The sequence below is a fragment of the Coenobita brevimanus genome, chromosome 93 (assembly GCF_032717465.1).
Source record: "Coenobita brevimanus isolate Jiangsu-jjx chromosome 93, ASM3271746v2, whole genome shotgun sequence".
Classification (NCBI taxonomy): domain Eukaryota; kingdom Metazoa; phylum Arthropoda; class Malacostraca; order Decapoda; family Coenobitidae; genus Coenobita; species Coenobita brevimanus.
In genome coordinates, this window is record NC_137046.1 from 31,254,629 (window position 1) to 31,278,231 (window position 23,603).

General features: G+C 41.1%; 1 protein-coding gene across 3 annotated transcripts in view; it reads right to left on the reverse strand.

Annotated features, from left to right (window-relative positions):
* The window catches only part of LOC145412614 (uncharacterized), a 154,274-nt gene that overhangs the window by 28,493 nt on the left and 102,178 nt on the right, over nucleotides 1-23,603 (reverse strand). For all 3 annotated transcript variants that reach the window (XM_080282530.1, XM_080282528.1, XM_080282527.1), the window contains one exon: nucleotides 8,767-8,875. In XM_080282530.1, the coding sequence (XP_080138656.1) occupies nucleotides 8,767-8,875 (109 nt within the window). The remainder of the gene's footprint in view (nucleotides 1-8,766; nucleotides 8,876-23,603) is intronic.

Genomic DNA, 23,603 nt, shown 5'->3' on the forward strand with positions numbered 1-23,603 from the left:
CCTACGATGTATAACGCCTGTGGTTTGTGTAGTAGGAATGATACATAAACATAACTCATACTAATATAACTGTAATGAAAGTGCTGACATGTATCAAGGAAGAATAAAACTATTCTGCATACTACATTGTACGATAATAGAGAAACATGGCATAAAAATTTGGCAGTGTTGCTCTAAAAATATTCTAATTATTATTTACTTCCCCAACACTTCTAACATTGCTAATTAATTTAGCACGTATAATTGCAAGAAAATTTGAAGGGATAAAAGTGGGAAGAGGCGATCCTTTCATAATTAAATATATCAAACAGCTCTGGGGTGGCAGCACTCACGCGACACGTGTTTGTGTGTACGCTATGGGAGGTCACCAACCCCCTACAGGAGTTAGGCCTATTGGGGAACCCTCTATAAAAAAAAACGCGCCGTGACTTTTACCTCAAGGTGCGGAAATAAAGTCAAAATTATAATCCTATTGGGGTACCCTCTATAAAAAAAAACGCGCCGTGACTTTTACCTCAAGGTGCGGAAATAAAGTCAAAATTATAATCCATACATAAAAATAGAAGTAAAAAAACATGGATGACACATAACAAAATCTAGCGAGAGAGAGAGAGAGAAATAATAATAATAATAATAATAAAACTTTATTTCCACTAAACAGTGGGTATTCTTATACATTATACAGTAGTACAGCATACAGTATGAAAGTTCTAAACACAATATAATACAAGTTGATACATATGGTGGAGAATAGTGACAGAGAGGTAAATGGTTTAAAAGGTGTGAGGACACTTAGGTTAAAAATAGATCAATTAAGGGATTTAGGAATGAAGGCAGTGGGAAGGATTAAGACAGATGGGATTGTAAGATTAGGGAGTTTGAGCAATAGGGTAGAATTTATGCTCTCAATAAAAGTATAGCAATTATCAACGGCTAATTATTATACAGGTGTTGATGGTGGGGGTCTATATTTATAGGAGGTGTTGGTGGTGGAGGTATAGCGGGTGTTGTTGATGGGGGTGTTGTTGGGGGTAGGGGTATAGGGGGTGTTGGTGGCAGGGGTATAGGGGGTATTAGAAAAACGGAGATCACAAGAGGGAAACAGTGTCAAGGTCATCGCTGATGGAGAGGTCAGCTCGGAAACGTGGCAACAGTGCAGGGAGGGGGTGACTCCACCAAAACCCTACGTTTAGATTTGTCAGACTATAGCAGCAGGCTCCTATGGTCCTCATGGGGCAACGTGGAATTGGATGATGGATGAACGGATGGAATAATATTAATAATAATCCCTGCCCTTGGGTGGGAAAGGAGGTCCAGATGATGATGAATAATCGGTCCATCCATCATCCAATCCTACATTGTCCCATGAGGAGTGTAGGAGCCTGGGGCTAGGCAGTTGGTCCCGACATTTAAGATGAGAGTGACCAGCCTCACTCATCCCTGAGTGGCATTACATGTCAATCAACCCCAACCATCCCTTGGATATCAACCTTCACCAGCTCAATCCAATTGGAGTGCAATAATTTCCCAGTACACCACCAGGCGCCAAAATTTGCTTATGTGGAGTAGACTGTAGCACCAGTCGAGCAGGGCAGTACTCCCGAGGTGGATGGAAAGCTGATGACAGGGAGTGCTGGAGCTCCCGTTTCATCAGCCCTCAGGACTAGTTCCTGACCATCCCCCTTTGCTGAACTTTTTCAGTGTCACAGTTACACAGAGAGTAGGCCAGCATGCTCTCCAGTACAAATTTCTCTATCGATCTTCACCCAACTACATGCACAGTACACACTACACTTCCTATTCAAAATTTTCCAAAATGGCGTCAATTCACCCAGCCTCGGAGTCCCCAGGGGGGGGGACCATAAATGCCCCCGCCATCTGCCCCTCTCCCGGTGACTACTCGAGGTGCCTGGAACCACTGTCTGACTCTCTTCTTCTTCATTTCTGCAACATTCGCGGCCTTTCATCTAACTTTCGCTCTGTTGAGCACCACCTCTCCTCCTCTAAACCTCACCTTCTTTTTCTAACGGAGACTCAGCTGTCTGAGGCAACTGACAGCAAACCCTTTTCTGTATCCTCCTACTTTCTCTATACTCATTTCAAAGCCAAAGGTGGCTGTTGTGTATACATACGCAACGACTTATCTTGCTCTCGTGTTCCTGAACTTGATTCTTCTGAATTCTCCACTCTCTGGCTTCGGCTTTCCTGTCATTCTCTGACTAAATATATCTGTGCTGTTTACTTATCCCCTAATTCTACTGACTATCAAAAATTCTTTGACTATCTTACTTCTACGATGGAACACATTCTGTCCATTTCTCCTTTCTCTGAAATCTCCATTCTTGGAGATTTCAATGTTCACCACCACCTTTGGCTCTCCTCTCCTTTCACGGATCCACCTGGTGAACAAGCCTACATCTTTTCTATCCTTAATGACCTAGAGCAGCTTGTACAGCACCCTACCCGTATCCCTGACCGCCTTGGAGAGAGCTCCAACATACTTGACCTCTTCCTCACAACTAATCCTTCTGCTTACTCTGTTAATCTTTTCTCTCCGTTGGGCTCCTCCGATCACAACCTTATTACCTTAACCTGTCCTATCGCTCCAGTACGGCCTGCGGACCCTCCAGGGAAACGTCATCTCTGGCATTTTGGAGCTGCGGACTGGGAGGCCCTCAGGCAGTACTTCTTTGATTTTCCCTGGAATGATTATTGCTTCCATGGCCGTGAGCCATCTGAGTGTGCCTTGCGCATTACGGAGGTTATTCTCTCGGGCATGGAAGCATACATTCCTTTCTCATATCCTTTGACTAACGCAAGAAAGCCTTGGTTTAATCAAGCTTGTTCTAATGCTGTCCGCAACAAGGAGAAGGCCTACAAAAGGTACCAGAGCCAACTCACCCCTGAATCACATAATCTTTACGTTTCTGCCCGGAATCGTGCTAAGTCTGTTCTTCGCTCTACTAAAAATAATTTCATCCATACTAAATGCTCTCAACTCTCCAACTCGAATTTTTCCCGCTCCTTCTGGCACCTTGCCAAAAATCTTTCTAACAACTTTACCTCATCATCCTTCCCTCCTCTTTTCTACTCTGATGGTTCTGTAGCTATTTCTTCTACTGATAAAGCAGATCTCTTCGCACAGACTTTCTCCTCCAATTCCACCTTAGACGATTCCGGTGCTGTTCCTCCATCACTTCCCCCCTCTGACATCCTCATGGCTGACATTAAAATTTCTTCAGTTGATGTATTTTCTGCCATTACTGGCCTCAGTACTAACAAGGCATATGGGCCTGATGGGGTCCCTCCTGTTGTTCTCAAAAACTGTGCTTCTGTGCTTACACCCTGCCTAGGCAAACTATTTCGCCTTTGTCTGTCAACTTGTACCTTTCCTTCTTGCTGGAAGTTTGCTCTCATTCAGCCAGTCCCAAAGAAGGGTGACCACTCCCAACCCTCCAACTATCGTCCAATTGCTTTAACGTCCTGTATTTCAAAAGTTTTCGAGTCAATTCTTAATAAAAAAATTTTAAGACATCTTTCCTATCACAACCTTCTTTCCAATCGTCAGTATGGGTTCCGTCAGGGACGCTCCACTGGCGATCTTCTCACCTACCTTTCAGACTCCTGGTCATCCTCCTTTCGGGACTTTGGCGAAAGCTTTGCCATTGCACTTGACATCTCAAAGGCTTCTGATCGAGTCTGGCATAAATCTTTAATTTCCAAACTGCCCTCCTACGGTTTCTATCCTTCTATCTGTACCTTCATCGCTAGCTTCCTTTCTGGTCGTTCTATAGCTGCTGTCGTAGACGGCCATCGTTCTTCTCCTAGATCTATCAACAGTGGTGTTCCTCAGGGCTCTGTCCTATCACCAACTCTCTTCCTTTTATTCATCAATGATCTTCTAAGCTGTACATCTAACCCTATCCACTCATACGCTGATGACTCCACCCTTCACCTTTCCATTCGGTTCCCGCAACGCCCATCTCAACAGTTACTTCAAGAAACAAGGGATGAGGCTATGGCACACCTAATGTCTGACTTGGCTCATATCTCTGACTGGGGTAAAAATAATATGGTTGTCTTTAATGCTTCTAAGACTCAGTTCTTACACCTATCAACCCGACAAAATCTTCCACAGGTATACCCACTAATGTTTAATAATATTCAGATTAATCCTGCATCATCCTTGAACATGCTTGGGGTTTCATTTACTCGTGACTTATCTTGGAAAGATCATATTACATCTCTTGTAAAATCTGCTTCCAAGAGATTGGGTGTGCTAAGCCGACTCCGCTCTTTCTTCACCCCTGCACAATTGTTGACTCTATACAGGGGTTTTATCCGCCCCTGTGTGGAGTACAACTCTCATGTGTGGGGAGGCTCCCCACATAGAGCTCTTCTCAATAGGGTGGAGTCAAAGGCTTTTCGTCTCATTAACTCTCCTCCTCTTACTGACTCCCTTCAACCTCTGTCTCTTCGCCGCACTGTTGCATCTTTATCTCTTTTCTATCGCTACTTTAATGGTCACTGCTCCTCTGAACTGTCTGCTTGCATTCCTCCACCTCTACGACGGGCGCGTAGCACCCGTCTGGCAGCAAACTCTCATCCCTTTTCTGTCCAACTCTCTAATGCAAGAGTTAACCGTTACTCCCAGTCTTTCATTCATGCAACAGGTCAGCTCTGGAACTGTCTCCCTCTGTCTGTATTTCCTCCTGCCTATGATCTCCAGTCTTTCAAACGCAGTGTGTCCAGGCATCTCAAAATGATCGGATCTTGAATCTGGCTCTCTATTGTATTTTGTTTTTCTCTTGGAGGGAACTGTTACTGCGGGCTCATGGCCTTTGGTTCCTTCTTCCTCGCATTTAAAAAAAAAAAAAAAAAAAAAAAAAAAAAAAAAAACAGCGTAGTAAATGGTTTCCTGGTGTACAGAAAACCATTTGGCTTGTTACTCAGTGTAGAGTCACCCACAGGCAGAAGAGGAAAGAATGAAGGAAAGAAAGACAGAAGAGGGAGTGTAAAGTCACCCGTAGGCAGAAGAACAAGGAAAGAAAGACAGAAGAGGGAGTGTAAAGTCACCCGTAGGCAGAAGAACAAGGAAAGAATGAAGGAAAGAAAGATGGAAGAGGATGGAAGGAAAGAAGGATGGAGGAGAGGAAAGGGTAGACACCCGAGAGGAGCACTACATCGAGTGAGTGGATGGTGAGCACCCGCACCTACCACTAATAAGAATATAATTAAAACAATAATGATAATGTGATAAAAGTAACATATATACAGTAGATACCAAAATGGCTCGAATTTCCCCTAGGGATGGGTAGTTACAGGTAAGTTGGATTTGCAGATAAGTCAGACAGGCTTCAGCCTTAATCAGTACAAGTTAAAGAAGTATATCCTGGAATGATGAAACAAAGAGACTGGCTGGAACTGAATGTGTTGGTGACACAATGTGCCAAGATCGAGGTAGTTTGGACATGCTGAGAGGATGGCAGATGAAAACTGGGCGAGTGATAAGATTCAAAAGTGTGAAGATGGAAGATAGAGCACCATGAAATAAGCCTAAGAAGACCTGGGATTAGAACCCACAAAATGATCTCATGTTTCAGGAGTTTTAACAAAGACACAGCCTGAGATTCTGCAATACTGAAAACCATCATCAAGTAAACATGAATAAAACATGCAAACATGTATAGTACAATGCCTTTAAAAATGATCAGTGATGAGCAACAATACGGGCAAACCCCGATATGTAATACCCCGATAAGTGATACCCCAGCTTAACAATGGGGGTAGAAATACCACCGTACGCCACCTAATGATGGTCAGATCCCAGTACACCATTTTTTTTTTTTTTTAATCGATTTTGATGATATTCCCGACTTAAATTTTGTGTTTAGGTTGATTTATAAACTATTTTTAGACTCAGATTAATGTGTTTTAGTCATACGTGGGGTGAACACTGTCATTTGGGGTAGGAATTCTTGCCCATCAGACAAGGTACAAAACAGTGTGACCAACTAGGTGACACAACAAAGAATATTTTTTTTTACCACTGAACATCTAACTTATCAGGGAATAAATAATAATTCTAAATAAGTACCACACAGTCCTCCAATCCCCAGATTTACTTTCTCATGACTGGGAGAACTCTAGAGATGCATTCTATTCATTTGAGTGAGCTATAGGACCCAGAGTAATTAAGGAGCTTATAATGTTGGTTGGTGGTAGGCCCAGGCACTCACCACCCACTCACTCAATGTAGTGCTGCTGCTCTTGGGGTGACTGCCCTTTCCTCTCTTCCTTCCTTCCTCTTCTGTCGCTCCTTCCTTCATTCTTTCCTCTTCCTTCCGTCTACGGGTGTCTCTATCGTGAGTGACAAGCCAAATGGTTTCTTGTAAACCAGGAAACCATTTACTATGATGGGTGGTAACCACATAACCATATTATTGCACCTGGTAGTTTGGTGGGTAATTATGGGGCTCCAATTGGATTGAGCCTGTGCAGGTTTATATCCAAGGGATGGTTGGGGTTTATTGCTCACGTAACTCCACTCAGATGAGTGAGGCTGGTTGCTCTCATCTTAAAAGTCAGGACCAACTTGCCTAGCCCCGGGCTCCTACGCTCCTCATGGGGTAGCACAAGATTAGAGGATGAATGAATGAATGAAAATGAAGATTAGCAGATATGAAAGCCTTAAAGAATACATATTTCCTGCACTGATAAAAACTGTGACATCGATAAATCATGTGTTTACATTCAGGCTGTTTAGAAAACACTTTGAAAATACAAAAGATTTTCTAATCAAATGTTGGAAAATAAGAAAGAAGAAAATAAAGGAGTGCAGCAACCAGGGCAGTAACTAAAACGACTTAAAAAGGGGCCGTTGAAAAGGTTATCCCTCAATAACATCACATTCCCTGTCAAAACCGCTGATTCCTCGTTACAAAAATTCGCACCTTGGACGATTCTCCTACGTTCATACATTATTATGCATAACAGATGTTTGTTTAGCTGTCCTGGGATCGTCTGATGGTGGGATTGTATACAATGCTGCTTCTCCTTCTTCTCTACCGAGTCAGAATATGAGCTGGTGATCTCATTCTCCAGTGACCTTGGCCGGATAGAAGCAAGAAGGACACTGGTTTTAGGCTTAAGTTGGCTTCTTTACAGCTGTTAGGCCATTTAGATTGCATATAAACTTGTTTTGGAACTCATTTGGGTGGGTTTAGGACTTCATCGGGGGGGTGGGAATCCCAAGGATCAAAAACGCATACCTATACTCGTTTTCATTTCTGAAGGCTCCAACATGCTTTCATGTGTTGGCCTTGGTCACCAAATGGCAGCTCTCCATGCTGCTCAATCTCTGGCAGCTTCCCTATTTAGGCCCTTAACCCTGTGGACACACTCAATGACCTCATCCCAGGTCTTTCTCAGTCTACCTCTCACTACCCTACCTCCAACATTAACACATCTCACTTTCTGCACCCAATTATTGTCCTCCATTCTCTCCATATGCCCAAACCATCTCAACCTACCTCTCCTCATCACAACACCAATACTCTCCAGTCCCATCCTACCTCTCAACTCTTCCATTGTAAACCTAGCATCCCTAGGCTTTGCACTCAAGGACGCACTGCACATTCTCCTAATCACTGCCATTGCTGTATGTTTGAGTCTGTGAATATCCTCTTTCTTTACTGCCCAGGTCTCACTACCATACAGCATTACACTCCTAACACTTGCTGCATACAACGATCCCTTAGCATGGAGGGAGAGCCGTCTTACTGTCAGCAGAGGCAACAGCTCCCTAAACTTCTTCCAACCACTCCTCACTCCTGCCCCACCTCCAGCACATAACATGTCTCCCAAATAACAAAACCCTTCCACACACTCACGAGACTCACCAGCAAGTTCAATCCTTTCATGCCTGGCAATATCCACAAGCTCTCCATTACACACCGCGCACATGAAATCAGCATTATATCACAGTCTACCTCTAATATCACTACATCTTTTATGCACCTACTTATCACGAACACTGCACAAGATGGAACTTCTTCCCACACCCTTGTGACAAATTGCATATGGCCACTCTCCCTCTTCTTTGACAGTACTGCCACCAGCCCTAGATACCATCACTTTGTTTTATCTGCATTTACTCTTAAGCCCTTGTGTCCAATACCATCTCCCCACTTCCTAAATCTTTCCTTCACCTCTCTTTCATTCTCTGCAACCAACAAATCATCAGCATATAACATCTCCCACGGGAGTCCATTTCTGAACCAATGTGAGAGGGTTTCAGGTACCATGATACACAACAAGGGGCTCAAGACTGACCTCTGATGCACACCAACATGCAGGGAAAACTCATCACTCAAAGCTCTGTTCACCCTTACCTGGGTGCGAGCACCCATATACGTGGTCATAACCCTAACCAGCCACTCCTTGATCCCAAGCTTTCTCATTGTCCACCTCACCATCTCTATCGGGACTCCGTCAAAGGCCTTCTCCAAATCAACCAAAAACAAATTACAGTTTCCTTTTCTTTCCTATATATTTTTCCTGAAGCTGTCGAACAATGAATATGGAATCAGTGGTCCCTTTGCCTGGCCTAAACCCAAACTTTACATGTTAAATCAGCCCCGATGCGTGATACCCCACCTAGTGATGGGTTTTTACTTAACACTTCCCATCATTAAACTGGGGTCTGCCTGTACTAGCAAGTGAGTAAGTCAAACAAACTGTGTGTTATTTGTAATGGTTACTGACCAAATGGGATGTCCTCACTGTCACTTTCCTCATCCAGTATGAAGTCAACTGGGGATGGTGGGGCCTGTGTCACTTCTGCCAGTGTTCTCTTGTATCGATTTGCCACCATCTGCAGCCAAAACAACACTGGATAAACTATATATACAATCATCATACAGTACTGCATATACAAATCACATAATATTCAAAGGAAAAAAATGAGTATTGGATATGAAAGTAAGGAAATGGTATTTAAGGAAATAGAAGTGAAGGAAACTAAGGGGGATGGTGGTGAAAGATCAGAAGTTGAGGAAGTGGTACGGACAGAGAGTAGGAAAGAAGAGGGTATTAATAATGTCAAAAATAATTTGAAGGTGATATATACTAATGTGGATGGTTTCATATCGACAAGGATCGAAATTAATGATTTCTTGAGAGAACATGAACCTGATGTCATGTGCTTTGTAGAGACCAAATTAAGAGAAGATATTGATGTTCATTTGGGAGATGGTAAATACAAACTGTGGAGAAAAGACAGAAAAGAAAAAAAGGGAGGAGGAGTGATGATAGCAGTGAAGAACAACATAAATGTAGATACTGTGGAAATGGGAGAAGGCAGGGCTGAAGTGATATATATGAAATTAGAAACTGGAGAGAATGTTAAGAGAGATATGGCGGTAGTGTATGTTCCCCCAAAGACGAGAGCATGGAAGGATGACGAATACCATGAGATGTTGTTAGATATGGCTAACTACTTGCAAAAAATAATTGAGAAAAGCAATAATATAATTTTGGTGGGCGACTTTAATTGTAAAGAGGTGAACTGCGAGGAATGGTACTCGGGAGGCGGCGAGGATTCGTGGGGCACTATGTTATTAAATATAATAATGAATAATGTGATGATGCAATGGGTCAAAGAAGAGACACGGTTTCGAGGTGAGGACACACCAGCAAGGTTAGATTTACTGTTCACCAAAGAACCTGATGTAATAGAATCATTGGAATATCTCTGTCCTTTGGGAAAAAGTGATCACGTGGTCATTGAGTTCCAGATGTTAATAGGAAACGTCGAGCCAAGAGACGAGCTTCATAGACAGGGAAGATACAACTTTGAGAAAGCAAATTTTACAGGATTGAGAAACTTTTTTGAAAATGCAGATTGGAGAAAATTCAGAGAAACAAGAGAGATACAGAGGAAGTGGGATATCTTTCTAGACCTCTGTAATTTGGGTGTGGAAAAATTTGTACCAAGAGTAAGAGGGAAAGAAAACAGGAAAAAGGAGTGGTTTAATAGAAGGTGTATGATAGCAAAAAAAGAGAGAGATAAGGCGTGAAACAATTGGAGAAAGAGAGGTAACGAAAGAACAAAGGAAGAATATAAAAGAACAAGAAATGAATACACAAGAATACGTAGAGAAGAAGAAAGGAATTTGAAAAAGGTATAATTGACAAATGCAAGGATGAACCCAAACTGTTTTATAGATTTGTTAATGGCAAACTGAAACAAAAGGAAGGAATCACCAAACTGGAAGTAGAAGGAGAGGTCTTTAAGGATGCGGCAATGCAAGCAGAAATAATGAACAAACGTTTCCAATCAGTTTTCACTAAAGAAAAGGAGCTTATGGAAGGGGAGGGAGTGATTAGAAATGTTCCGGTGATGAAAGATATAAAAGTGGAGGTACATGAAGTGTATAAATTACTGGAAACTCAAGATGTAAGGAAAGCCCCAGGACCTGATGGAATTTCTAATTGGGTACTGAAGGAATGCAGAGAACAACTGGCAGATAAAATTCACAGCTTAATTGTATGCTCACTGGAAGAGGGGAAAGTACCAAAAGAATGGAAGAGGGCAAATGTGGTACCAATTTACAAGGGAGGAAACAGGGAAGAACCCCTGAATTATAGACCAGTGTGTCTAACCAGCATGGTCGCAAAATTGTGTGAGAGAATCCTGAAAGACAGATGGATAAAATATCTGGAAGAGATGAATATTTTGGCTGAATGTCAGTTTGGATTCAGAAGTGGAAGGTCGTGTGTTTCTAACCTGTTGAGCTTTTACTCAAGAGCGATTGATGTGGTACAGGAAAGAGATGGTTGGGTGGATTGTGTGTACTTAGAGAAGGCCTTTGACAAGGTACCTCATAAGAGACTAATGTGGAAACTAGAATATATAGGAGGACTAAAGGGGAAACTTCTGGAATGGATGAGAGACTTTTTGAGAGACAGACAAATGAGGACAGTAATAAAGGAAAAGATGTCTGGATGGAGAGAAGTAACAAGTGGAGTCCCTCAAAGGCTCAGTGTTGGCGCCAGTAATGTTCCTGATTTACGTAAATGATATGGTAGATGGAGTGAACAGTTATGCAAGTCTGTTTGCTGATGATGTAAAGATCTTGAGGAAGATAGAGGTTGAGGAGGATTGTAAAATACTGCAGGAGGATTTGGATAGGATGCACAATTGGAGCCGGACGTGGGAAATGAAATTTAATGTAAAGAAATGTAAAATATTGGAAATGGGTAAAAGTACCAGGAGACCATCACTGAATTATTTTTTGGGTAATGAATTAATCACAAAAAGGAGAGAAGAGAAAGATTTGGGAGTGCAGGTCCAAGATAGTTTGTCACCAGAAAAGCACATTAACAAGATAGTTGGAGAGACTATTAAACTCTTGACTAACATAAGAGTAGCATTTCATTATATGGATGAGGAAATGATGAAAAAATTGATAGTGGCCATGATCCGCCCCAGGTTAGAATATGCAGCGGTAGTGTGGTCCCCACACAAAAAGAAAGATATAAACAAGATTGAGAGAATACAAAGAACAGCAACCAAGATGGTCCCCAGCCTGACAGACCTGTCATACAGAGAGAGGCTGGAAAAACTGGATTTGCCTTCGTTAGAGAAAAGGAGAAAGAAGGGAGACATGATTGCGGTGTTCAGGACCATGGTGGGAGTAGATAAAATTGACAAAGAAGATCTGTTTGTATGGGATAAGAGAGCAACAAGAGGACACGGAATGAAATTGAAAAAGTCAAGCTGCTTGAAGGATATCAAGAAATATAGCTTTCCTTACAGAAGTATAGACTTATGGAATAGCCTGGACAAAGAGATCGTCCAGTCTAAAAACTTAAACGAGTTTAAAGCTAAATTCGACTTATTGAGAAACAGCGACGGAAACCCACGAGCATAGTACATTCTGTGTATATCACAATTAGGTATATTAGGTAAATACTTAAATATTTGGAACGACTTAGACAAAGAGCTGGTGCATGAGAAAAACATTCATGTGTGTAAAGGTAGACTTGATAAATGTGGATATGGAGACAGGACAACACGAGCATTGCTCAATTCCTGTATACTACAAATAGGTAAATACATGTGACGTCCAATAGTTGAACCACAAACTGTCATCTTGGAATTGTTGTGATGCCTTAGTTATGCACTGTTTATGAAGTGTAGCATTGGGTGAGGGAGGGGGGGATGTTGTAGTACAGGGCTGCTGTTCATTTTCTGTTTTATTATGGACACGGGGCAATGCAACATAACTTTACAAGAGTGGGATAGATGATGAACTTAAGTGATGACTAGTGTGTGCCTCATATCCATATGATCCTTGACTGGAAATAGTTTCTCGATGTGTGTCATCTGTATTTCTGGTCTAAATACATCATGCTATTACTCTTGAGGTTTTGCATCACATTTTCTGAAGTTTATCCATGTTTGTGTTGGTTAAGGTTGGAGCCCAGCTTGAGCTATTGGTGTTATTCTAATGATTAGTTTACGATGATGATCTAATATATTTATACACAGAGATTATTTTTGCTGAGTGTGTAATGCCTGTATGTGTTTCTGAGGTACTGTACTGAATTTATGAGATGCCTCTACAATAGTATTACCAGTACACTGGGAAAATGCCATGAGTTTGTCCAAAATAATTCCTACAGTTTTGAGGGGGTCTTCCTAGTGGGAGCAGCTGATTAAGGAGGGACACTGGAAGGTGTGTCTTTCAGATTAATCTTTGTCTAGACTGAAGAGGATACAGTACATGGAGGGTCCTAATGTTACAAGCAGTTATGTTAATGGAAATCTGCTCAATACGTGAGTGCTTGTATAATGGAGTACATACCTATGGGAAAAGGGGGATTAGGTGTTTGATCACTGCCTGCATTCACCAATAATGCTATGTATGGCAATTCTAAACAAGAATAAATGTTTGTCATATCTAAAACACACAAACAAAATTAATATATGATCTATAATAATGCATATCTGCAATAATGGATGCATAAACCTACCCAAGAAATGCCACTGGAATTGCAACCATATCCGAGACTCCAAACTCTTGCTAGTGATTGTGCATAACTTCTATTGTAAACATGAGTGCAATAACTGTGAATAACAAACATGTCAACCAAGCAACAGGAATTTGTATGACTATAATTCACAAAAGCTGAACTCACATAATTATTGTACTTAACTTCTTAAGCCAACATGTTAAACTCATCACATGTCATAAGCGTTGACTTTTTCTAACCCCATGTCAGCCAGCTCATAGCAAAAACAAGTCACAAAACTCTTTTCACACTCACTGCATTTACTGTGAAAGCTTATGACTTTTACCTTTCCCTCATCAGAATCATTTTAAAGTTTTTATCACATTCCAAGAATGGCTTTATCTACACTGTAAACAAAGCCAACTCATTTTTCTAACTGCACGAATGCAACACTCCTCTCATTTGTATTAAGCTCCCATGTCATGTGCTACTTTTTACTCTTACCTTATGGGTAAATGCTTTTCTTCTGTTCTTAGCACTTTCAGTACAAGAAGAAGCACTTTCTTGAGGCACAGGCATCATAACTAAGTTAATTTGGAACCACACAGTCAGAGCTCTGGGATTAAATGAGGAACAAGAAAAAAATGCTCCTAGGCAGAACAGTCAACACAACAGAAAGACTGAGGCAGGTATGTATACAACATGGGTGGGCTTGGGTCATGGATCCATAGCAGCATGCAACAAAAGCAAAATGCATGGGTTGCAACAAACGTAACCATCTAGAAATCAGGTACCTAAAGCCATCCACTTTATTTCTCCTACGCAACTGAGTTATTATTGTGTTTTGAAATGACAAAGGGAGAATTTAAATACTGTACAGGTACACAGTAATCCCTTTAAGACTCGGATGCCCAAGTCCTGGACATTTTAGCCCCCCCCCAAAAAAAAAAAAAAAAAAAAACGGTATGTGTTCATCCCTACTCTAAATTTGCCACGCGGTGACGAACAGCTGAGTTTTGGCACATAGCTCCGGCGATGTCCGCTAGAGCAACCGTGCATCCTCCCCAGTTGCCGTCTACCTACGATCGTGACTGCACGCTCGTTGCCATGGCTGCCCACATGCTCACTTTTGTGGTGGACTGTGAATAAACTGCAACACCTCATCACTAGACCACATGGGAATTTACAGAGTTGTGCAATGTTAAGAAATTAGAATTCAGATTGCAAAGGGTAAAGTGCAGAGTGCAACACTGGCGTGTTCCAACTGGCATGGCTGAAGTAAGAACAGAATGTGCAGTGTTAAACAATTATAATTCACAGTGTAAAGGATTAAGTGCAGTGCAACACTGAATTAATGTATGAACTTCAAATGCACTTTCACCACTGTCAGGGCCATAGAGGGGGCAGGTTAATCTTCACAACAGTCATGGATGTGTCTTAAGTACCTTGTACACTGCTAAATATATTCCATACTCACTTCTAGTTTCTCATTCTCTAGTTCCTTTTCATTTATTTTATGGTTTCTGTCCCTTATTTGTGTGCACTGGGTCTTAACCCCTCTGTGGCCACCAGCATCAAATGACATTTAGCCGATAAATGGCCGCAGGTGTCATTTGAGTGCAGCCTATAAAAAAACGGCAAAAAGTTTTGGGAGGTGAACGAACATTCTGAACGTCTTCAGACTGGACCTACACTACACCCCCATACAGTTCATCAAGCAGTTCAGAGCCTGCTGCTGTGATGAGTAGATTTTCAATTTTTGTGCTTGTGGCCATGCCTAAACATGCATAACTACACCCAGACAGAAAATATCATCTTTGTCCTCCCTTGCGAAACACACACAACCGCCCTGTTTACGATTATGACTAAATATTGGCATAAACAAAAGACATGATATTAAGAGAAATATACATTTTTGTCTTGGTATCTTTGCTTGGTATATTTGCTCAGGTTTGTTGAACTGGTTTGGATCATTCAGTGCAATGCGACTTGTAGAAAACTGTGAAAACCTTTGGGAAGTGAACGAACATCTGGGACATGAAACTGAACTGCACTTCAAGCTCTCACACCTCATTTGTCAGTTCACCATCTGCTGCCGTGATGAATGGATGTAAGATTTTTTCACTCGTGGCCATGCCTAAACACACATACTGTAGTTATACCCATTATCTCAACCCAGACAGAAAATATCATCTTTCTCCTCCTTAGTGAAACACACACAACCACCCTGTTTACGATTAGAACACAGGCACAAACAAAAAAAAGACATGAAAATAAATATTAATATTTGTTTGGTATCTTTACGAGGATTAGTGCCCCTCCCTGTAAAACAATTAACTCTAAGCCCTTGGCCACCCCGTTTGGGATACATGGCGTCTGGCAATGAATGAATGAATGAATCTTTATCTATTAACTCAGGTTTGCTGTACTGTTCTAAATCATTTTACATATTCTTTGCCTTTTACATGCATAACAGGAAAGTTTTCCGTGTTCATGTGATGCTTTCGTGGATGGAAAGGTCTCCCTTCTCTTCCTGCTAATCAGCTCGTGCGAGGTGCAAGTGGCAGGTCGTCTTGCATTTCAACCCTCACTGTCCAGCCTGTACACTCAAGGGATGACATTTATCTCATTTAGGTCTGAAAACAGAAACTCTCGCCTCCCTTTCCCAACAAACTCCACCTTTCAGACAACAAAAATGAGTTGATACTACCATAAACACAACAAACAACGAAGATGCAAAATAATTCATAATATAATTTTGTAAATTCAAACCTCGCATATTATGTGCTGCAAACTTCAAAATATGCATATCTAGTTATTTCACACCTTTTCAGCATCAATGACAATGTTTTTTGCTATATATATAAAAAAAAAAAAAACGCTGTGTTGCATCACTGAAATACCTGTGTGTGACTAGTATCAGCTGTCTAAATTTACGCAACTTCCACGTTCGATTGCACACCACAGGATGGGTCTAGGAAGCTGAAATTTGCACTGGCAGGTGCATCAAAACTTCCTCTTCAATATGGCAAGGGCGCACATGAAATTCTGGACCTACGGCCACGGAGGGGTTAAATAGGTGCTGTGCATGTCCGATAGGGAGTTATTTTGGTTGCTTTCAAAGTCAGATTGGCTTGGGATCTTTAAGTACCTGTCCAGGGGCATTTTTTCCCAAGTCCTGGACAAAACCAAGTCCCAGACATGCCTTTGGCTCTATTTTGTTGGATCTTGGATGGATTACTTCTTGATATACGATACCCCTAGATGAGATACCCCAGCTGAGCGAAGGGGGTAGAAATACCACCATACCCCGCCTAACGATGGCCAAACCCCAGTTTAACCCGTACCACGTTAGGGGGGGGGGAAATACCCCACTATGCTGGCTGATTCTGGATTTCTTTTCTTCCTGGCTAAATGGACTTAATACATCAATACAAGCTCCCTGGCACTAATGAAGGTAATCACTAAGGCCAAATATTTGGTTGAATTGAGTCAGGTTGGTGCCACTACCTCTGAAATCTTCGATGTTACTGAGAGAGCAGAGTGACTGTGAGCTTGTGAACCGATTTTTTTAATTTTTTTTTTTTCCTGGTTCAGTGGGCTTAATACATCAATATAAGATCCCTGGCACTAATAAAAGTAATCACCAAAGCCAGAAAGTTGGATGAATCGAGTTAGGTTGGTGCCACTCTACCTCTGAAATCGTCGTGGTTCCTGTGAGAGCAGAGTGTCTGTGAGCTTGTGAACTGATTGTGGATTATTTTTGTAAGTAAATGGGCTTAATACATCAATATATGATCCCTGGCACTAATAAAAGCAATCACCGAAGCCATAAAGTAGATTGAATCAAGTCAGGCTGGTGCCACTCGACCTCTGAAATCTTCAAGGTTACAGACAGAGTGGCTGTGAGCCTGTGAAGACTCACTCGCCTCCTGTGCTCCTAAATCAGTGTTGTAAGCGTAGCAGAGAACTTTCTGAAGTTAGAAAGATATGATATTACCTTCTATTTTACTTTGGTGGCTTGCAATGACTTCTCTATGCTGCAGCTCGTAGATCTATGTCACCGGCGTTCTTGAAGGGGACGTAGATCTACATCGCTAGCATGGCACGGGTTAACAATGGGTTTTTATTTTATTTTTTTTTCCAATTTTGATGATACTTTAGACTAAAATTGGGTGTTTGGGTTGATTTATAAACTGTTTTTAGATATGTATTTTAGTTATACGTGGGGTGAAGATTGTCATTTTGGGGTAAAGTTTACTAAGTTTGATTTTTTCTAAACTTATATTTGACAAGTTTCAGATTTTATTTGTTGGTTTTAATGAGTTATGTACAGGTGTTAGGCTAAGGTTAGCTTCTTTTACAGCTGTTAGGCCATTTAGATTGGCTTTAAATTTGTTTTTGGACTTATTTGGGTGGGTTTAGGACTTCCTTAGGGGGAACCCAAGGCTTAAAAATGCATCACTATACTGTACTTTACAAGTTAAATCTACCCCGAGATACGATACTCCACCTAACGATGGGTTTTTACTTAACCAATTGCATCATTAACCGGGGTATATCTGTATTCATGTTATTGCAAGATTGTCATTTTCCTGTCTTAAAACACAACTCTAGTGTACAGTACAGTATATGCTGTACAACATGAAGATTGTCCAAGCTCACTGGGGCCGAAATGCTCTTATATCACTTCATCACCATCACTGCTGGCTCAGTGTTTCACTAAGGCCTGAGAGAATACAATGATTAACGTTGCAGGTGTGAATTTTTTTATTTTCCTCACATGCACTTCGTAACTGATTTTTAGATTCTCAACTGATACTCATTACATCAAATTTCCGATACTTGTATGACCGAAAAGTGTCATACATTTGTAAACACTGTAACAATGAATTCTTGTATAATGGATGCTTGTGTAAGGACACCTTATTCAGTGCTGTATTCTGGAAAATATGTTTTAGTTCCACAATGAATGCACAGTCCACTGCTGTAAAAATTTGTATATCCTATCTGCTAGAGGACCTGAAAGTGAAAAAAATGGGATAGTTAGTTCAATGAGGAAAGTTTACAGGAATGAGGAAAGGGGTTATTGTGACATAATCGCCAGGCAATCAGCAGTGTTAATGCATCCTCATCTTCGTGCCACTTGTGCCACCAGAGCTCAGTGAATGAGGTTTAACCCCTTAACCATGGGGCGTCACTTTTGTGACGCTTGGGAGCGGGAGCAAGGAATCGTACAGTGGGGCGTCACTTTTGTGATTCTGTGTTATTTTGAATTCGCCCGAGCTTTCAAGTGGTGGCTTGTATCATCTATCAGCACTGTCAATGTCCAACACTAGTCAGTGCTCCTAATCTCATCTGTACTCCCATCCATTGTTGACAATTTAGCCATTTCTCCCCATTCTTGACTCCCCTCCCTACCTCCCCTCCATTACCCTCTCCTCTCGCCTGCCCGGCCACGCTGCACTAAGTAAATCTTCCCTGGAATTTTCCACTGATTTCATCCATTGAAATAAGTCCTATGCCCTATTCTTATACAAAATAATATATACAAAAAAGAAATAAGGTAAGTGAGAGTGCCATACACCTGGAATTGGCTAATTACCACCAGACAACACCTCACGTGCACTCGTTCGCTAATTTTCCCTGTTTATTTCCCCTTGAAATATGCCGTATAATCTATTCTCGTAATAAAAATATATATAAGAAAGGAAGGGAGAAGCCTAAGTGATATTTATATGCACCTGGAACTACCTAATTTATTATGTATTGTCTTGGTTTCCTGCCAATCATTTCATAGCGTATATATTAGCAGCTGTCACAACGCTGACATTGGCAGCCTTTCACTGCCACTAGGCCACCACAGCATTCAGTTTACTCTCGTCTTTCAAGGTGAAACCACGTTGGATTTGCGCCTGTCCAATTCCGCCACTTTTTAGCCCCATGCAAAGGGCCCTGTGACCTCTACCCCTACTAAACCTCGTATGGAAAGGGGTAAAGGGCTAAGTGACTGCTGTGGAAGGTGAACTGGCTAATTTATCAATGAAAATGATGGACAGTGACTACGATCTTTCTGGTGACTAAAACAGTGCAAGTGGAAATGTAAATAATGTGTAAACAGCAAGTGAAAGCAATGAATGTAAGTATAAGTGAACATTGGAAAAGAGTTTTATAAGTTACTGCAAGTGACAGTGCATAACACAGTGTAAATAAAATAGAAATGTAAATAAAACAGAGAATGTAAATAGAAATGTAAGTGAGTAGTAATATAAGAATACGAGTATATATACTAGGAGTAATGAAAGTGAAAGTTTCACTTTAGCATGTATGAATACTATGAGCTATGAAAGTGAAAGTGACAGATTCATTCTCAATGCTAGTATACAGGACGAGAAAGTGAATGTTACTTATTTTACTGAAAGAGATTTTGAATGCCTGCAGTGACAATTAACTACTATTACTGAAGGAAACTTATGGATAAAGACTGCAGATATATATAAGTGTTATATAGTAATAGAAATATAAAGTGTGAGTGTTTTTATGAATAATAAATAACAGAATACCAGTGGCGAAGGAGCGCAAGTGGGAAGCTGGTACGTGCTTGTAATTTTCATTGCTTTCACAGTGTTCTTTTTTTTTGGAGTATGGATTCCAAACTATTTGAAAATCATAGAATAGTGTTTCTAGTGATAATATCAGGCTGTGGTAATCATATTACGGGGTGTCTGGAAGTATAAAGTGGAGACTTCGTTACCCAACTTCAGAAGTCTCCACAAGTCCTACGGTACTCGACGAAGGCTCAACAAACATCTCAGGAGAAAGCTAAAGGTATGTGCCACATGCATATGTAATTATAATATTCTAGGACTAATAACTGATTTTTGGCAAAAAATTTTTCAAAGTCTGTCGGAGCACAAATATCGCCGCGGGACACGCAAGGAATGCCAAAACGACCCCGCGGTTTAGGGGTTAATCTCAGACGAAATAGATGACAGGGGATGGAACTCATTCCTAAATGCCACGCCAATGACATTATACTGTACAGTGATTTAGTAATACAAGGCCTGTTCAAAAAGTATCTGACCATAGAATAAAAAAAAAAAATAGCTAACCTGTTGAGCTAGGACACTAATCCCTCTCAAAGAAGGCCTTTTCTGACTTGACACACATAGCCCAACATTTTTTCCACTGCCTGAAACATTCTTCTAAGTTGTTGTTCATTATATCCTTCAGGTGCTTCATTGCATGCATCGTGATCTTTTTTTCTTGTCTCAAACTGGGAACCCTTCAGTGGAGTTTTACGCTTGGGGAATAACCAAAAGTTACATGGAGCCATGTCTGGTGAGCAGGGAGCCTGCTGTACCTGCAGGATGCTGTGCTTGTCTAAAAAATTCCTGAATCAGTTTAGAAGAATGGGCAAGGGGATTGTCATGGTGCAACTTCCGACTTGCTAATTTTCAAAGATTTGGTCCCTTCTGCTGAACTGGATCACAAAGATGACAGATAATGTCAAGGTAGTAATTGCTGTTGACAGTCTGATCTTCTGGTGTGTATTCATGATGCACAACACCATGGTTATTGAAAAAAATTGTCAACATGCATTTCATCTTGCTCCAGACAATGTGCATTTGTGTGTGTGTGTGTGACCAAGTAGACCCTGCATGCCTCCAATGGGACGACTGTGCTTTGGTTTTGGGTCATACCCCTACACCCAAGTCTCATTTCCAATGATAACAGTCTTCAGAAAGTCTGGATTGTGATTTGCACTCTCCAGCCTGTCTTGAACAACGTTCATCTGCAGAGCTTATTGTTCATGTAAAAGAAGCTTTGGAACGAACTTGGCGGCAACTCTTTGCATGCAACGTTCATCCACATAGCTTGTTCATGTGAAAGGAGCTTTGGAACGAACATGGGGGCAACTCTTTGCATGCCCAAATCATCCGTTAAAACTTCATGAGCTGATCCATCGCTGATTCTAATTTCATTAGCAGTTTCTCTGACAGTCAACCAATGATTTCACATGACCAGATTGCAGACTTCACATTTTCAGCACTCCTCTTGCTGATGGCCTCCCAGGACATGGATTGCTCTCGACTGACATTTGGCCATTGTTGGCGCGATTGTACCACCCCTTTATTTGCGTTATCCCCATGGCTTCATTCCCCCAAACTTGCTGGACCTTCCTGATAGGTTCAACTTGGGTATCACCAAGTTTTTGGCAAAATTTGATGCAGTAACTTTGCTCGACTTTTTGGTCATTGTGATGAGTGTGGGAATGCTACAAATGTAAGATGCATGACAATGAACACAGGCTCACTGACAACCACTGAGTCACTTGTGGTGGCTGACATTAATTACGCGTGCAGTAGAAGGTCCTGCACTATGCTACACAAAACCCCACCCCTATCCTGCTGTAGCACCATACTTTTAAGTATAGTATGAGTTAGTATAAGCTAGTATAGTAAATGTAATCTTAAGCTTAGGTATTGATATAAATATGATTTGGCCATTAAGTAGTATATTTAAGTTTAGTCTTAGTTGGTATTCATACTGTGAGTGGGTTGGTGGAGGGTTAGTGCCCCTCCCCGTAAAACAACTAACTCAAAGTCAAATGGCCACCCCTTACGGAATTATGGCATCTGGCAGTAGATAGGCAGTAGATAGATTCTGTTGTTGATAGTACTAAGTTGAGTATTGGTGGGAATATGATTAACTTTTATTACATATGAACCAGCCGTTTCCAACAAAGACGTGTAACTGCGGAAGTTTTAGTAGGGATTAAGAATCACGAATGTCTTCATATTCTGATCTAGAGATTTATGTGCCGAAGTTAACAGTATTCCCCTTTTGAACTAAGAAGTGGTGGATTGAGAGTTGTCTGAGATATGATTGTTGATGGTAGTCATTAGTGAAACACGAAATTCATGTTATTGTCGTCGTGTTGACAGTCACGTAGGTACATGAACTGGCCGGCAAGGAAATAAAATTGTTTGGATTCCTAATTGATTAGACTTCATCATGATTAAAGTTCCTGTACGCCTATTACAAAAATTTTAAGCATCGTAAGTCATTTTTTCTAAGTATGTCGAGCGCAAACGTATCTTTTGTATTAACTGGAGAACTTAGAAGAATCAATAACATTACAAGGTAATCAGTTAAAGTTTTAGCCAATTCCTGAATACTGTGATGATGAGTATAAAAGGTGGGGAGTTGCGCCAAACAATCAGATTGCCGCTCCTCTCTCTGTCATTCACAGGTTAGTGCTCGAACTCTCATCCTCCCCCCCCTTTCTCCCTTGTGTAATATAAGTCATCATATACGTTCATGAGTTAAATTCGTGATATTTCCTCTGATCCTACTTGTACTGAATAATGAGATTGCTGCTCCTCTCTCCATCGTTCACAGATCGAAAGTTCTAGTTACGGCCTAACCTGTCTCACACTAAATCACACACCCTCCCCTTTTTCTTAGTTTATGCAATCAAAGAGTATATCGGCTGGTCCATGTAATTACTGTATCTAGTCTGTATATGAATCTTGAGTTATTGTACAAGTTTAGTCTGGACATGTGGAGAGAATGGAGAATGAAAGACTGATTCAGAGGGTGTATGCAGGTGAGGTGGAGGGAGAGAGAGGGAGGAGTAGACCGAGGATGAGGTGGAGGGATGGAGTTGAGAGGTATATGAGGGAGGGGGGGGGTGAGTTGGGGGGAGGGTAGTCAAATGGTGGGTGACAGAGCGACCTGGAGGCATTTTGTCTGCAGCCACCCTTTGCGGGATTAGGGCGTCGGGCTATAGATAGATAGATAGATAGTCTTTAGAAAATATCTTTGGTGGTAATCTTTAGGTTTCATCTCGAAGAGTCCATCAGAGACCTCGGGAATAATGTATCCATGTGTATCAGTGTTCTTTCAATATTAATTTAGTTTGTACAGTTTCATATTTCTGGGGTTATCGATCCTAAGTGATTATATTTTGTTTGTTCTGTCTCATTCATAGTTCGAAGAGTTATCTGTCTTTCAGTTCTTATGCCTAGTAAATCTTAGGTTAGGTCATTTCAAGTTTAAATTTTGCTATCCTCTAGGGAGTGGTACAGACGAGACTGAGTGGCCAGCAAAGGGTACTAATATCTATCTGCTCACGCAGTCTCATATAAGATCACGCTACTCTATTTCCATAATCCCTAAAACTCTCAAAGATCATGCTACCCCATTTCTCATAATCCCTATAATTCTCAAATAAGATTATGCTACCCCATTTCCCATAATCTCTAAAATTCTGATCGTACACTGGATGACAAATTCCCAGCATTACACTGCAACTGGCTGGTGAGAAAAAAATGAGGTCGGATACTTTCGGAACAGACCACGTATGATGGGCAGATATCATGTGATGATAATGCTTCATGAATCTAAGTATACACTCAAATCAAAATGTGTGTACATATTAGTGTATAGATCAATGCATAACTGTATATCGGACATTCACTGTGAAATATAATCCAATGTTATAACTATACAACAATAACACATTGCTACTCTAACTGTACTGTGCTTTAAAACTTCTGCAACACTATACTACCATA